Consider the following 18322-nt stretch of genomic DNA (forward strand, 5'->3'; position numbering starts at 1 on the left):
GTTTTATGATATTTTACATAGTCTAAATATGATTAAGACTAACAAAATCTAAAAAGAATTAGTAAAGTTCTGTTGATCAATTTCTTCATTCAAATATGTTACTGTACCTTCACCAAAGTTAACATAATCCAAATGAAAGATAAGCTATCAAATACAAAAGTTCTTTTTAATCTCTAAAAGTACTCAGATTGTATTTCAATATACCTGCTTGATATAAACCCCACTCCTAGAGAACAGATCCACCAACTCGGGATGATGTTTGCTATTCTGGCTTCCATGACCCAGGGTGAAATTTGTATTATCTCCCCAAGTGTAGACATCTGTAGGATCTAAAATGAAAATTAGTTTTTATACTCTTTTACATTTTAAACAAGTATCAGTGTAGTTTAATTACAGATATACTCCACTAATCAGTTTACCTCAAACATGATTCTTCACAAAAACTAATTTAATTACCATATTTAGAAAGATACTACCAACCCTCTCTTTTAAATTATGAATCTAATAATTTACTATATAACTCTAAGAATAGAAATCAGAAAATCCAATTCAGCACAGGCCTGTCCCAATGTAAGCAATCTAACACTTTACCCTTGTTTCTTTAGCAGTTAAAGTTTAACTGCCAAATGATTAAAATACCACCCGCCATATGCACCTAGTTTCCATGAAAATAATACATATAATTATTTAAATGTAAAATGTTATTAAAACATTTAATAAATAAAGGTTCTAAATGAAGCAAACATGATATTAGTTCCTATTTCTACAGAAACATCATTTTCCAATAGTTTGCTCTTGATAGATGCAAAATCACACTAGAGATTGGGCCAATATCCATTAAACTGGGATAAAACTTAATCACAGCTAATTATGATATAAAGCTTCATTTTTATTTTGGAAGGCTTATAAAGTTCTTGAATGGAATTATAACTGTAACTTGCAATATAGTGTCCAAGATAGAAATAAAAATGAAGAACATGTCCTTACTTAGCTTGCTCACTAGGTTAAAATGCAAATTAACTAGTGCCCCCATTTAAATCTCTTCTCCTTTTCAGTCAATTTCCATTGCCAAAGCTCACAGGGCAAAAAAATTGAAGCGATAAGTGCAATGAGAAGAAGGCACACGTGGGTAGAAGAGTCACTTCCTTTCCCCTCCACCTCAAATGCTGTTACTTTCTGAATGCACATCAATGGCTTTACAGTAGTTACAATTCTAGCTGCCTTCCCTTTTTAGGCTGTGTTTTTACTCTTATACACAGAAATGAACACTGAATCTGAAAAATGTAAAATAAACCGAAGTGCTCTGAAAGAAAACCAAAGTTATCAACCAACATATACCAGAGTAAAAGTTCTTTGCAGATATCCACACAAATTTTCTCAGGTATTTCTATAACAATAAAATTTCATTAAAATTTTCTAAGCTGTACCTTAATGGAATATATTTGTGGAATTTTCTTACCGGTATTTCTGAATACTACATGAGCTGGTCTATCCTTCATTACAAGATCCAAAGCTGACAAGCCTTCTTTATCTTGAATATACAGACTAACACCACGCTAAAAAAAAGGAAAAAATATGTGTGTGTATATACAGATATATATGTATTTATTTTTAATCATTTACCTATAATCAGTAATTTATTTATCAAAAAGTCAGATGATAAAACCCATAAATACATTAAAAATAAACATTTAATAACAATTATCTCCTATGCTCATACACATTTATTTCTCACATAAAAGAAAACTAAGAGAAATCGAATATCCAATTCTTGGGGGAATAAAGAAGAACCAGAAAACGTGAACAAATAAAATAACATTTAAAATCAAAATGAAAAAAAAATCAAAATGAACTAGATATGAAAGTTTTCCACAGTAAGGCAGGTCAGTTACCGAGAAGGCCCTAACTTTTGGTCTGGGTCTACATGTGTATGTACACACACAAGCTTTTTTTTTCGTATTTAAAGAGCCAAACTCCACATCCAGCTAAGGGCTGTAAAGATTTCTACACAATGGCAAACAATACTTTTTACTTTTTATATATATGTTTTTTAGGATTTACTGTATATAATGTGATCACCTATGCTCCACCTTTTTGCCTTGAATTCTATTACATCTATTACTGACATGAAGACAATTATATTCTTTTATTTCCACTTGTGTGATATATATTTTTATATTTTTCCACTTAAAATATCCTACTTAAATTTTCAGAGCATTGTCTCTTACCACTTATAGTTAGATTGTATCAAAAAAAAAAACCCCTGAGAATGCACATGTGTGTGTGTTTTAAGAATGAATTTAAAGTAACCTGTAGTTTTATATCTCCAGAATTCAAACATGAAACAGAACATTTTCTGTCCCATTTATTTAAGGCAGTTAGCACACCCTATCCCTAGCACCATATTTACTGTTTTTAAAATATAACTGGAGGAGGGGAGAAATACAGCAATGTTCAATTCATATTATTATTATTACATACAGTTTTTCAAACACAAAATGTACTCCTTTTCATAAATAACTTTTAATATTTGCTGATAGTATAATAAGGCATTCAACAATAATTTTAACTCGTGTGAGTGATCACTGCCTATCCATCTACACACACAGTTTACCTGGGCAATTACAGGTTGAGACGAACCATGAAGTTTTTAAACTCTAACCACAACATGTTGGAATACTCTTTTTGGGTTACTTAAGAAAGAGAATCTCCTCTTACCTCGTAACAATGGATTTTAATAAATTAAAACCAAGATGGTTCCAGATGGTTATAACACTTGATTTCACAAGGGTTGTCAATGAACAAAAATACTCGTTAGTGAGCTAACAAATAAAACAAAATTCAGAAGTGATCTAAGATCTTAACAAATTTAAGTGTATGTTGCCTGCTACTTTCAAAGTTAGATACAATAAATCCATGTGGGAAGACCTGAGCTTGGTCTTCATAAGGGTAAGAAGGGTAGATTCCAGGGCAGAGTGTTCCAAGCTATGAATCTGACAAACAGGATCCCAGAAACTTAGATCCCTGGAGAGTTTACTTTACCAGTTTTATAAATTTGTCCTAAACTTTATATACATACCAACTGGACCCTAATAAGACTACATACAGTTGCATCATCCTAAGTAGCCCCAACTGCATAAAGGACTAGGAACACTTTTTTGCCTTTACAGCTCCCTACATATGGTGGTCTCTGACACTTTCTAATATGCTCACCTTAAACTCTAAAGGTAGTAGGATCAGTGTGTAGTCTAGTCTATCCCATTTATTAAAAGATCAACTCTTTACATATCCCCAAAATAGTAGGTAAATTCATTAGCTTATTAAATAGTATCTAAGTATAACCAAAAAACAAACTAACAAACAAGCAAAGAAAAGGATTCTATCTTTTTTTTTCCCATTACAATATCCCTAGCACTTAGATCACTGCCTAATACACATTAGGCACTAAAAAAAAAAAAAAATGTATTCCAAATACTTTACAAACAGTATATCACTTAGTCCACACAATCTTATGATTCAGTGAGTTCTTCCATTTACAAATGGGAAAAACTAAAGCAAGTTCTTCCAGGTTAGTAATATAAGTAAACCACCAATATTAAAGAAAAACGGTATAGAGATAACAGACACAGCAGGACCCTACAAACATAAACATGCCTCCTGTCACGGAATCAAGAAGGTAATGAAAAGCTGCATAAGATAGGCTGTTTCTACTCTGGCTTTTGGTAGACAAGAAGTTTCTGCTGAGGTTTTTCCATCTTTGGCAATTGGGAACTGATAGCATGGGTGTTTATTTATTGTACAATTTTAGCACTTAGTTTTAAAATTTCATACCTATAAAGCTTTTATCAAATGTAATTCATTTAAAATGTTTTTCTGTATAGTCTCTTCTCGCTAGTCCATAACACCTTAAATGCTAGCGCCATCACCAGAAGTGGAACTGACATGAACACCCCTATCATTGCAGCCCTTCCAATTAAAGGAGTGTTAAAAGGGGAAAGAAGTCTGTGCTAAAAAAATGCAGATGGCTTACAGCAACATGCGCACACTAAATGGATGAAAGGGGTTTCTGTGGGAATACTTTTATCAGTGGGAAGCACCCATGTTAAGTGTCTATCACGGATCAGAAGAAGGACTCTGATGATGGTAAGACAGTCAAGCCGAGAGCAAGGCGGCCCAAGGCACAATTTCCTGGCTTCTCCTAGCCAAGGAGGCGAGGATGATTGAGGATTTCTAAAGGGAAATGAAACCCAAAGGGAGGGAAGGTCCAAAATTCAGACCAGAACCTATTTCAAACTGAAGCCCCAAATCCTAACACCGGAATGGCAACCCCTAGGACAGCAGAAAATCCAAGGACACTCTCAAGCTTGAAAGGATTGGCAGTCATCCAATTTTCCAGCAGAAACTGGTGGGAAAGGGTAGAAGTAGAGCTGATAGATGCTTTAACTCTTACTAACCTAGCTTTTCGTATAAAAGAGATTACAATAAGGAAATTAAACTGATACCCAAAGGTTTTAGATATAAGAGGAATTAACAGTACTATCAATAAACTTAAGAAAAGTTTTTCTTCACTGAAACTCCCTGGGAGAAAAAAAAAATAAGGAAGGTACCACTATTATCCTCTTTTTATAGATGAAACTGAGGTTCAAGATTTAGTAACTCATCCAAGAGGACTCAGTTAAGTAGTAAACCTAGATAGTTTACCTCCAAAAAAGGATATTTTGCTATTAACACATACTGAAAATTATTTTGATCAGTAAATGTTACCACCTAAAGACCAGTATGTAAATAATTTTTCTGAAGTCAAAAACAGACACCAGGACTTCCCTGGTGGCACAGTGGTTAAGAATCTGCCTGCCAATGCAGGGGACACGGGTTTGACCCCTGGTCCGGGAAGATGCCACATGCCACGGAGTAACTAGGCCCGGGCACCACAGCTACTGCGCCTGTGCTCTAGAGCCTGTGAGCCACAACCACTGAGCCCACGTGCCACAACTACTGAAGCCCACACACCTAGAGCCCGTGATCCACAACAAGAGAAGCCACCGCAATGAGAAGCCCGTGCACCGCAATGAAGAGTAGCGCCCACCCACTGCAACTAGAGAAAGCCCTCGGGCAAACAATCACCCAACGCAGCCAATCAATCAATAAATAAATAAAATTTAAAACAAAAACAAAAAACAGACACCAAAGATAAAGACACTGAAGATAAGCTCCCTAATGCCTTAACGTGACCACAAGTGCCTTGAGGACAGGAACTGCTTTGTTCTTCTCTGGTCCTCCACAAACATGACTAAATGCCTATACAAAAACTAATTGTTCAATTTAAAACTCATGACTTCTAACAGTTTTTAATTTGCATTCATTAGTGAAATGACATCCATCGGGGTATATATCAAAACACTTCATATTATTTGGCTAAACAGTACAACAAACCTAGATTTAATCTACTTGATGGGAAATTTAAAATAAACTGATTCTAATTATGTTTTTTAGAGGTAATTTTTTTTTAATAAATTTATTTTATTTATTTTATTTTTGGCTGCGTTGCTGCACGCGGGCTTTCTCTAGTTGCGGCGAGCAGGGGCTACTCTTCGTTGCGGTGCGCTGGCTTCTCATTGTGGCGGCTTCTCTTGTTGCGGAGCACGGGCTCTAGGCCTGCAGGCTTCAGTAGTTGTGGCACGTGGGCTCTAGGCGCGCAGGCTTCAGTAGTTGTGGCGCACAGGCCTAGTTGCTCCGCAGCATGTGGGATCTTCCCGGACCAGGGCTCGAACCCGTGTCCCCTGCATTGGCAGGCGGAATCTTAACCACTGTGCCACCAGGGAAGCCCTGATTCTAATTATTTTTTTAAAGAACTATAAAAACTTTATCCTAGCCAAACAAGAAATAAACACACTACTCAAAACATAGTCCCTAAGTGATTTCAATAACCAGTGCCCTTTTAAAGTAGATAATAATATAGTTATACAAAAGGAAACTATATTTCTTAAAAATACTAAAAGATATATAGTACTGAGTAAATGACAAAATGGGATTTACTTCAAAATAACATGGGGTGGAGAAAGTCAGTGGAGACATACATAACACAAAATTGGCCAAAAGTTCATGATACATTGTAAACTTTGGTATATGTTCAAAATTTTACATCATAAAAGGTTTAAATTAAAAGGATATATGAGATTTGAATTCTAAAGATGAGTTATAATAGTAAAAGATATCAAACAATTGATAAGAACTCAAATCTCTTTTGGAAAGTAAGTGGAGTATATGAAAAAGATTAAGAAAAACACATGCCAGACCAAATAGTTTTAAATAAACAAATGACACTTACCTTCAATAGAGACCAAACACAATCAATATGTCCATAAAAAACGCTTCTATGCAAAGCTGTCCATCCTGACTCCTTGTCTTTCACCAAGGGATCCACTCCTTTCTCAATAAGCCAATCTAACACTCCTTTCTTTCCACAGGAGGAAACAAGGTGGAGGGCATTTCTGCCAAAGGCATCCTTGATAGTTGCAGCATTGTAACAATGACTGGAGAGAAAGGCCTTAATCTGGTTTTCACTCCCCTTTGTCACCACAGAAAGGACATCCAAAGCATGCTTCAGGGATCGACACTTCGATGTGCAGTCAGGGATGGAAGAATTCATCCTAATTGTTTTTATACAGCTTACTTCTTCTGAACAGTCAGATAATTTTAAAAAATGAAAAAGCCAGGACACAAAGGTGCTATTCAGAAAGATTTATAGAGAATAAATGGCCTGTTTAGGATTATAATTTAAATCCTCATGGCAACAGTATAAAACTATATAGATTTGTACAATTTATTTTGGCACTTAAATCCAAAAATTATAAATAGCCCTATAAAGTTTATATCAAACACAAGTTCTTTATTTAAAAAAAAACTTCCCACAGTTTATAAATTATTCCTGGAGTCAAGCACCAAGGGGGAGGAGGAGGGGAACTCCCCCTCCACACTGTCCGATCCTTTTAAATATCCATAATTGCAAGTGTGACCTATAAGAGAAGGAGAAAGATAAAGTAAAAAATACACAATCTATCTCTTGCTCAAGTATTTTACAATACAATTACCTCCATATTTAAGTGCCCCTACTTCCTATTTCAAAAACAAACAAGCAAATAAATGAGCCTACCAGCTTCTCACTGATAGGATCTGACGTTAGTCGCTCCCCCTTCCCTGTGATATTTTCTCCCTATGGAATGTGTGGCAAAGTTAGAGCTTCACTGACAAAAGCTCGACCTCCTCTCCCAGTTTTGATAAGGGAGGTTAGTTCTGCTCGGCCACAAGCCTGATTGAAAGGTGGCTCCATCCACCTCCACCCGAGAAAGTTGAAGAGGAAAGGGAAGTGGATCCACTTGGCAGCAACCCTCCAGCCTGTTCACCCGGATTCTACAAATGTTACCATACAGGTAACTGGAAGGGTCAAAGGGCTCTCATATCCGTGGTATGTCTAAGTTATTTGACTTCACTCAAACTTTATTTCAGAATCTAGGCATCACGAGTAGATATGTATATGTGGAGTGATGAAGTTAATGCATTTAATCAGGAACCCCAAAATGGAGGCCACCCCAGTGGCCTCACCCACTTCACAAATCTAAACCTGTCAGTCTGCACCTACAGGACACACCTGTCAAGGAATCCTAACACCAATCAATCCTCCAACTCCGTTTTAGCGAGTTCACCTTACTCTAGAAAACAGGACCTGCACGCCTTATTAGGAAATCCCCAACCTCCTAGCCAAGCGCACCCTGCTTCAGAGTTGCCTCTTCTAACATGCTGTAAGTCTCTCTTGCCCAAAATCCCTTGGAAGATTGCTTCACTGCTAGTGAGCGCTGACTCCCCACCCCCCGCAATCCATGCGTTGTTTTCCCTTGAACAAAGGACACCCAAGTCGTTACTAAATTGTTTTAATTTTGTCATTTGACAGGAGAGAGAGAGAGAAAATGAGAGAGACAGAGAGAGAGAGAGGGAGGAGTGGGGGAAGGGAGGAAAGGAGAGAGAGAAGAGAGAGAGAGATTACTTTGTGCTATTCCTGTGTTTGAAGTGCTTTTCAAGCCCTGGAATTGTAGTCACCTGTCCATTTCAAAGGTAACTTTTAAAAGAAATGCACTTCAAAGCCACCTTGATATTGTTTTTCAGATGGCCACAGTTTTGCATTATCTGCTCTGTTATTGTTGCTAATATCAATAAATTTAACTAACCATGTTAAAAACAAACAAACTTTCCACTGATAGAAAAAATTTTCACATCCTGAGATATGGGGAAGTCATTCTGGCTTATACATGACTTGGCTTGAACTTTACGCTAACCAGAACAGCCTGTCTTACGGCCTGTCAAACACACACTGTACATCTGCTTCAACCATTAAAGAAGAGTGTAGCTCATCATCCAGTAACACAAAAGGTTAAGTTGCAACGCACTGCAGAGGCCCACTGACAGTACATCCTGAGGGAAATTCAGGATGGGAAAAACAGGATGAAGCATTCTATGCTTTGGATCTACAGGCTCCTAGGTAGGTAAAAAGACCAGATTCTTGCACCTTCCCATACACAGGAAAACACTAAAATCATTAACACGAGATATCTGTTCTTTGTGATTAGCAGTAATCTTTTACCAAGATGTATGCTTGACTACATGTATTTAAACACTACAAGTATTTAAAACATACACAAAAAATGTTAAAGACAAAAAAGGAGAAAATTTTTCCTTAATATATCATCTCTACAAATCATTAAGAGACCAACAGAATAAAAGTCAAAGAATATGACCACATTTCTCAAAAAAAAGGCGGGGGGGTGGATTTAAATGGATTTTTAAAAAGAAAGAGGCTCACATCATTCAAAAGAAATGTAAATTAAAACTATAATGAGACACCATTTTTATCTATCAGAATGACAAAGATCAAAAAGGTTAAAAAAAAAAATGTTGATTACTATGTATTGACAAGGTTGTGAAGAAATAGAAACTCTACTCCACTGTTGGTGAGTATAAATCAGCACAGTCTTTATGGACAGCAATTTAGTAATATTTACTAAAATGTAAAATGCACACTCCTTCTGACTCAGTTTTACTCCTAAGAATTTATCCTGTAAAACTATATCCATGTGTGAAATGGCATAAGTACAAGAACATTCATTGCATCACTGCATGGAAAAAACCTAAATAGTTAAAAGATAGTTATGGCATGTCCATTCAACAGAAGATTATTCATGTATCAAAAAGAATAAAGTAGCTATATATTTTCTAATATGAAATAATCTGCAAGATATATTGTAAAATGTCTCTTAAAACTAAATGTATCTGTAATGCCACGTATGAGAAAATGTACATATAAGTATATGTTTATGCTTGAATATGCATGAAAGATGTTTAGAAGAATACACAAGAAAATGGTTAATAGTGGTTGCTCTAGGGAAGACCACCAATGGTTGGAGACAGATATGGAAGGCAGACTTACTTTTTACTACTAGTAACCTCTTTTGAATGCTTTACCATGTGTATGCATACCTATTTTAAAATAAACATCTTAAAAATATAAATAAATGCTAATATATTGATTAGAGAGGCCACAGGAAAGTCTAGAAAACTCAACCATCATACATGAGCCTCTAGCTTTTTTCCAATACGCTAATGTGTCTGCTTTGCCCATTCAGATCTGGAGAAATGAAATATCATTGTCAACTACTTGAAAAGCTACTAGCCTTCAGTTTCTTCACTTCCTGTTAGAAAACTAACCACCAATATATTAGAAATTTTATATCTAGAGTGGACTACTTTAAGCATTTCTCCATCATCTTTTTATTTATCATCTCCTAATTATCTTCTTCTTTCAATATTTTTGTGCTCTGGATTTTAAATGAGTAGTCAACCCATCTATAATGCCTAGATTTTAAAGCTTTTATAGTAGAAATTCTACATAAATTCTCTTCTCCAAGGTATCAAATTAAGTTCTGCAAAATACTTTTTTTCATTTTAATTTATTTTAAAAATACAGTCGGCCCTCCAGATCTGCATGTTCCACAACCGTGAACTGAACCAAGCTTGAATTGAAAATATTTAAAAATTCCAGAAAGTTCCAGAAAGAAAAGCTTGAATTTGCCTCATGCCGGCCAACTACTTACACAGCATTTTCAACTATAGTTGACCCTTGAACAACACAATGACCCTCTTACAGCTGGCTTTCCCTATAGTAGGTTCCTCGTATTCACGGTTCCACATCTGCAACTTCAACCAAAGGCAGATCCTGTAGTACTGCAGGACACATTTACTGATGAAAATCCGAGTATAAGTGGACCCATGCTCTTCAAACCCATGTTGTCCAAGGTTCAACCATATTTACATAGCACTGACACTGTATGTAGATATTCTAAGTAATCTAGAGACGATTTAAAGTATACTGGAGAATATATGTAGGTTATATACAAATACTATGCCATTTTATATAAGGGACTTGAGCATCTGTAGATTTTGGTATCCGTTGGGGTCCTAGAACCAATGATACCCCAGTGATACCAAGAGACTACTGTATTTATCTCAATGACAGAGGAAAAATGGTTATAAAACTATTTAGAGCGACACAAGTGAGTTTACATATATGTATAGGAAAAATTTGTGTGCACCAGACATAAACATTCCAAATCTGTATTTTCCACTCCCATTTCAAACCACACTAAGTCAGAAATCCTAAATCTAACTAGTTCTTAACTATTCTGATTTCCACATCTGGAAATGATAGCACAGAACCAGAAAACTCCTAGTCCTTTCTAGCTCCAGTTCTGTTTCTGCTAGACTACATATAAACAAGCAAACAAAGTGTTTGGTAGTTAGTTGACATGAAGAAAAAAGTACCAAAGCCTCAAGTAGTTTAAAATGTTTAAACTGGAAAACATGACAGATGGCAAAATAGTCGCATGTAGTTAATTTCATCCCTTTGAGGCTCTAAAATTTTGCCATCTTTGTGTTTTCAGTGTCTTCCTAATACCTGAAAGGAACTACTTATGTGAATAACTCAAACCCTACATGAAATAATTAAGATACAAGAGAAAAGAATTCCCTAATTTGTTACTATACATAATTTAAACACTTAAAAGGGAAAAAAGAATATTAAATATAAACAAAAGTGATACTATACTATAATATATAATGAGAGAGGCACATACAGAGTACTATGAACATAAATTAGGAAGGGACTAAGTGACTAAGAGCTAAGAGCTAGCATTTCTTAGAATCCTACATATTTGGATTCAAATATAGCAATGCCAGCTGTTACCAATTACATAACTCTACAAATTACATAATCTCTCCAAGCCTTCATTTCTTCTTCTGAAAATGGAGACAATGCCACCAACCTCAAAGGGTTACCGTAATGATAAATAAAGCTGCTTATCATGGTACCTGCTACCAAATGTACATTCAACAAATAGCAGCTTTTATTACTATCATTTCTTCGGTAACAAAAAGATAACAAATTTTTATTCCAAAGTTCATGTTTGGGCTTCAATGTCTCTGCTACTAGTTTCCATGCATTCTTCTCCTATGAAACCATACATACTAAGGTTACCAATGACCTCCAAATTGCCAAATACTTTTCGTAACGTTACTTGACTTCCCTGCTTTCGAGTCATGACCACGACATTCTCGTAAGGAATCTAAAAAGGAGTACTGAAAGTGTAGGGAACCAATGAAGCATCTACGCATGGGATCTCTCTCCTACCACTTCTTCCAAGGGCATTTTCCCTTCCCCTGACCTTCAAATGTTAGGCTTCTCTCAGTGTTCCATCTTCAGTCTTCTTTTCCTCTCTAATTCATACTCACCCTGCATAATTTCAATCTCTTCATGTTAACTTTAACCTGTGCTCATAATCCTCAAATCTGTCTCCTGCCTTCACATCTTTCCTAAATTCCTGGCCCAATGCCTAGTGTTAATCTTATTCATGCTTTCAACAAATGCTTATTGAAAGCAAAGAAAGCAAAGGAAATACTTATTAAGCATGTAATATTTTACATGATGTGATATTTTACATCAAAGAGGTTAAGTAAGCCACCCAAATCACACTATCGGTAAAAGAGGAGTTAGAATTCAAACACAGATCTATTTCACAGTAAAGTCCAAGCTATTTCTACAACACGATGCTGCCTCTTCAGTGCATCCGCAGGTCATAAGGTACTGAGAAAACAAAAATACATAGGACTTAAATATTCTAGATATTCTAGTACAGACTCATGGATAATACTTAAGTGAAAATATAGCTCATTTAACAACTGTATTGACTGAACAAGATTTATTATCTATTACGCATTCTCTACCATCAGTGGGGCACAGTCTAGTAGAGGAGAATGGTATTTATTAAATCAAGTACTAAAAATATATCATGATTAAAACCTATGATAAAGATATAACAAGTGACTCATAGGAATGGGGAGTCAACAAGAGGGATAAAGGGAAGATTCCCCAAAGGAGATGAGATGAGTATGTGTCTGCCTGATAAATTCAGGGCCAGTGGGCATTTGAGGCAGAAGTAACAGTAAATATAAAACACTAAAATCACCTTGGTCCATTCTGAAAATTCTAAGTAATTCAGAAGACAGAAATGCATAAGGCCTAATATATACACAGGGATGAACTAGATTATAGACAGCCTTATGTGCCTTTCTTCAGGGATAAAGAAAGTGAGCAATTCAGAAACATATTTAGGACCTTGAGTTGACAAGATGTGGTCAACTCCTAGGTTTCTAGCTTGACTACAGATAGAGCAGCCAGGAAGAAGAGTAAAGGGTAAATGCTTTGTAAATCAGAAAAATAAAACAAACTGAAAACAAAAGGAACAAACAGAAATTAAAGGAGAAAATTTTTGCTTTATATGTTATGAATACGAAGTGTTGATGAGAAACTGAGCTGGAAGAGTGTAGCTAGCTACACAGGTGATTGTTAACCTTGAAGACTGGTCCACCACAAAGGTGCCAGCCAGTAGAGGTTGAGCCCTCAACAATGGCTCACAATCCTATTTAACCTTGGTGAAGAGTTCAGTTATCTTCCTAAAACACAAACCTGATCATGCTATTCTCTCACATATCCAAGACCAAAATGAACCAATATCTGTATTTCATGTGTTAATAGCCTTGTGACCTCAGGAAGAGGATGCCAGTTAGACTTGGCAACCACGTAGCACACAAAGTTCAGACTGTGAATTCAGAACACTTAGCTAGTAACCACTAACTAAATGACCCTGGGCACATAAGAGTTGCCTAAGCTTCAATTCTCTCACTTGTAAAAAGGGAATAAAAACTATTTATCTCCTGAGTTGTTCTGAAAAATAAATGAGACAATTCATGCACATGTAAGCACCCAAGAAATGTTACGAAGGAAAAAGGAACATAGTGATATAATATATTGGTCAAAAAATAGAATAACTATATTAAAGCCCTTTCTGCTTGGAATGTTTTTACCCAAACCTTTACAGGGCTGCCAACTTGTCCATGGCTTACAAACATTACATCTACCATCTTATGAACCTTCACATGGACAAACACAGTGCTTTACATAAATGAACTAATTTAATCCTCTTTCCAGCCTGTATTGCCCTGTATGTATTAACTAAGAATTGGGTTCCTATAATCTAAGAATTGGGCTCCTATTATCTAAAACCTTGGTCAAGTAGCTTAATCTTCCTAATCCTCAATTTCTTCTTCTGCAAAATGATGATAACAACATGCCTTGTAAGTGTGGACCTTGACTACACATAAAGATTCTAAGCTCCTTAAGGCAGGGAAGAGAATGCCATACCTACTCATATTTGTCACAAAATATAATATGTATTCAATAAGTAGGCTTATATTTTTAAAGAACTCTCTAAAATCAAAATATCTTCCCTATAAACTTGTATCTATATTAACTGTCACAAAGCTACAAATTATAGTGACTCATAATTGGAGAATTTTTAAAATTTTAAATTCCTTCTGTAAGCCCTGAAAATAGTTCACATAATTTTAAAACATCAAGACTTACTACTTTAAGAAAGTAATAATTTAACTTTATCAATATTGTATTTTATTTTATTCTGTTTTCTCAATTATTCTCTGGGTACAAAGGATAGAAGCTTCAATATTTTACTAGTGCAAAACCCAGTTTCACAATTGAACAATTCCCCAAATTTTAGGGGGCAAGCATATCTCTGGAGGTGGCAAAGAATTACTGCCCTTGGGCCTTCCCTGGTGGCGCAGTGGTTACGAATCTGCCTGCCAATGCAGGGGACACGGGTTCGAGCCCTGGTCCGGGAAGATCCCACATGCCGCGGAGCAACTAAGCCCGTGCACCACAACTACTGAGCCTGCGCTCTAGAGCCCGTGAGCCACAACTACTGAGCCCACGTGCCACAACTACTGAGCCCACGTGCCACAACTACTGAAGCCTGTGCGCCTAGAGCCCGTGCTCCACAATAAGAGAAGCCACTGCAATGAGAAGCCTGCGCACCGCAACAAAGAGTAGCCCCCGCTCACCACAACTAGAGAAAGCCCGCGTGCAGCAACTAATACCCAACACAGCCAAAAATTAAATCAAAAATAAAATAAAATTTATTAAAAAAAGAATTACTGCCCTATTAACGATAATAAAGGGACTTCCCTGGCAGTCCAGTGGTTAAGACTCCGCACTTCCACGGCAGGGGATGTGAGTTTGATCCCTGGTGGGGGAACTAAGATACCACATGCCACATGGCATGGCCAAAAGATGGTTAAAAAAAAAAAAAGAAAGAAAGAAAGAAGATAATAAACTAACTTTGACATCATTTATAATAATTAACCAAGTAACACTGAGCTCCTTATGCAATATGGTCTATTGTACTTTATGGTTCCGAAGCATAATGTATAATTTAGCATGCTGAAAGCCCTGGACACAAGTTTTTTTGTTTGTTTTTTGTTTTAACATCTTTATTGGAGTATAATTGCTTTACAATGTTGTGTTAGTTTCTGCTGTATAACAAAGTGAATCAGCTATATGCATACGTATGTGCATACGTATATCCCCATATGCCCTCCCCCTTGCGTCTCCCTCCCACCCTCCTTATCCCACCCCTCTAGGTGGTCGCAAAGCACCGAGCTGATCTCCCTGTGCTATGTGGCTGCTTCCCACTAGCTATCTATTTTACATTTGGTAGTGTATACATGTCCATGCCACTCTCTCACTTCGTCCCAGCTTACCCTTCCCCCTCCCCCTGTCCTCAAGTCCATTCTCTACGTCTGCCTGGACACAAGTTTTTTTTTAAATTTTTAAATAAAGGAAGAACCATTTTTTAAATTCCTTGAAGTAAACCGCTTTGACTAAATATCTGTACTTTCAGCAAATATCTATACTATAATTCTTTTAAGAAAATATATCTTTCTGCCCTATATCAGTTTCTAAAACCTATAAAAAAAAAATCAAGGAATTTAAAATAAAAAGGGCAGTGAAAAGATCAAGGAGCTATGGAAGGACGTGAATTTGCACATCATGGGCATAGAAACACTACCACTCATAAAAGTCACGTTCTTTTAGTACTTCTGATAAATCTCAACTTTCAAACGCCCTACTTCCAGGCATGAGAAAAAAAAAAAAAAAAGGTGCTACATCAATCCTGCTTCCTGAAAAATATCCCGTCCGGCTAACACCCTTTAAGTTTTACTACCTACGTTGGAAATCCAGAGTCACGGATACCCTGGGTTACTTGTTTCGCTGATGAACTAAAACTTTTTAGAAATCGGCAACATGATACAAGAACAAACGGCCTCTATCCTGTGTCCCCCATCCCCCCAAGAAAGAACGGGTCCCTTTTCACTTAACAGTCGATTCACACTGAACTTCATCGTTAGCCTCCCCAGACTGAACTTAAAACTTCTGTGACGCCACGAAAGGGATAAGAGACGTGGGGGCCTCGAGGAATGGCTTCAAATTCAAGGCTCCAGGGGAAGTGACACGAGACAACTATCAGAAACTAGCAGCGCAACGTCGCTGGAGGGCTTGGCAGGCAGGACCGCAAGGTAGCGCGGCGCCCGCACAGACCATTCATTAGCTCCGGGCGGCGGCGAGGAGGCGGCCGCCGGGACCCGGGCCATGCAGCCGGCCCCGCGCCGCCTCTCGCGGAGCCCGGCAGCCTCGGCGCCGCTGAGTCCCCTTCCCGCGGCCCACAAGGGCCACCGGCGCCCGCGGTCACCCTCCGGAAAGATAACACTGTCCCGTCGCCCCGCGACTCAAGGGACGCCGTTGCCTCTGCCCGTTCCGCACGGTCGGGCCGCGCCGAGCCCTCCCTCACCAGTCGCTAGATGAAAATGCTCCGGTGGTCTCCGCGGGGTGGGCACACGGTCGCGCAGGGACTCATCCTCAGTGAAGGCAGCAGAAGAAAACGAAGGGCGCCAGTGGAGGCCTGGCCCCAGGCCCGGGTCAGCTCCGTAAGCCGCTGCAGCAACAGCCGCCGCGTCTACAGACGTCTAGAAGTGGGGCAGGGAGGAAGGGCCGGCACGGGCGGGACCCAGGAATAAGGCGGGCGCTGATTGGCTGGGGCTCGTGTATGCCTGTGGAGGATTGGCTGGTGTCTACCCAGAAGGCCTCGCGTGGCAGCGCCTGAACTGTGGTCTTTCCCTGGCACCCGAAAGGAACTTGACCCCTCCGGCCTTGGGGGCGGGGAAAGGCAGCGGCTGAGGACGCTGGGCCAACGGGGGGTGGTGAAAATGTCCCTCCCGGGGTCAGCAGTCGCCCAAGGAGAAACCTCCCTCTCCCCGCAACTCGAGACTTGGAATCCAGGATAAACCCTGGTGGAGAGACTGAGTTCTGGGGACCTGGACGGATGCCTTGGTCACCACGCAGCAGAAACCAAAGGCGTAGGCATCTTGCACCTAAGAGAGTTTCCTCCCGTCGCCCTACCGGTGGGGTCACAGGAAAGCCCAGGGCTTCGTCTCAAAGAGACTCAGCCTCGCCTCTCCCCGGCCGCTCCCACCCCCGGATTTTCCGGGGTCACTCCCTGGGTCAGAAGGCGTCACTGCCTTCTTAGATCACTGTGCGGGGCTAGCCGCCGACCCGGGCCAAGCCACTCACCAGGTCACGCCACTCAGTGCCTGATGCCAGGCTCGTACTACGCTTTTTACCCCTTAACTCTGCCTCCAAGGGCCGTTTTAAAAAATGGTCGAGTGAAAAAAAATTAGGGAGGACAGCAAGTAGCCAATAATCGATACCAGGATAGCGAAAAGGAAACATCCTGCCTGGGAATGCCTGAAACAGTAGGCGCCCAGTAAATGTTTGTTCAGGGAGGGTTACTGTAACTCAGAACAAACAACACTAGGAGTCAGGAGGTGTCTGTGCAGCTCTGCCACGTGGTCAATTAATGCAAGCCACTTAGTCTCCTTCACCTATAGAACGACGGAGTTGGACTAAGATGTCGTCTTAAGGGCGGCCCATTCAGCTTCACTCTTTCTGGAGCCTGCCTTGCGGAAGCCCAAAGCCACACAGCTGGTTAGTGAAGAGGAAAGGAGAATAGCTCCGCTGCTGCCCCTCCCAGTACAGTGTTCTGTCTCTTTGCCCCTTATTCTAAGTGCCCTACTTCCTTCTTTGACGTGTAACAAAAACTAATTTGTAATGTAAAAATGGAGTGATTTTGAAAATAAGCTATGTACGCTGACTTTTATATTCGTGCACAAAGAAGCTAGCAATGGCAAGTAAAGTCAATAACGTAAATGAATGCATTGACCTAAGGTCAAATCTTTTAGCAGTCTGCGGACAAGTTAATTCGCTTTTTTGAAGCCTCAGTTTCCTCACTTGTAAAATAGGAGCAATAATGCATTTTATGGTTGTGAAAATGTAATTATACAGAGATATATCGCACTTAGCAGAGTGCCTAGCACACAGTAACACTTCCTAAATGGTAGATGTTACTTTTTATAAATAAGAAGTATTTCCTTAGCAGCAGAATTATTCCAATCCCATTCCAATTATTCCATTCATTTTAACAATAGCCAGTGTCAGGCACTTGTGGTAAGCCATAGGGATCCAATAGTGAACAAAACACTTATAGACCCAGAAAATCCCACACATAAGAATAATTTGTGGGACTTCCCTGGTGGCGCAGTGGTTAAGAATCCGCCTGCCAATACAGGGGACACGGGTTCGAGCACTGGTCTCGGAAGATCCCAAATGCCGCGGAGCAACTAAGCCCATGGGCCACAACTACTGAAGCCCACGCGCCTAGAGCCCGCGAGCCACAACTACTGAGCCCGCGTACCACAGCTACTGAAGCCCGCGCACCTAGAGCCCATGCTCCACAACAAGAGAAGCCACCGC

General features: G+C 39.0%; 1 protein-coding gene across 3 annotated transcripts in view; it reads right to left on the bottom strand.

Annotated features, from left to right (window-relative positions):
- IBTK (inhibitor of Bruton tyrosine kinase) overlaps nucleotides 1-16472 on the bottom strand; it is a 93657-nt gene extending 77185 nt beyond the window's left edge. For all 3 annotated transcript variants that reach the window (XM_061207270.1, XM_061207271.1, XM_061207269.1), the window contains exons 1-4: nucleotides 16305-16472; nucleotides 6329-7016; nucleotides 1460-1556; nucleotides 205-329 (exon numbers count right to left, since the gene is read on the bottom strand). In XM_061207270.1, coding sequence (XP_061063253.1) covers nucleotides 205-329; nucleotides 1460-1556; nucleotides 6329-6649 — 543 coding nt within the window. In that variant the 5' untranslated portion in view covers nucleotides 6650-7016; nucleotides 16305-16472. The remainder of the gene's footprint in view (nucleotides 1-204; nucleotides 330-1459; nucleotides 1557-6328; nucleotides 7017-16304) is intronic.
- Between the last annotated feature and the right edge of the window lie 1850 nt (nucleotides 16473-18322).

The sequence above is a fragment of the Eubalaena glacialis genome, chromosome 12 (assembly GCF_028564815.1).
Source record: "Eubalaena glacialis isolate mEubGla1 chromosome 12, mEubGla1.1.hap2.+ XY, whole genome shotgun sequence".
Lineage (NCBI taxonomy): Eukaryota > Metazoa > Chordata > Mammalia > Artiodactyla > Balaenidae > Eubalaena > Eubalaena glacialis.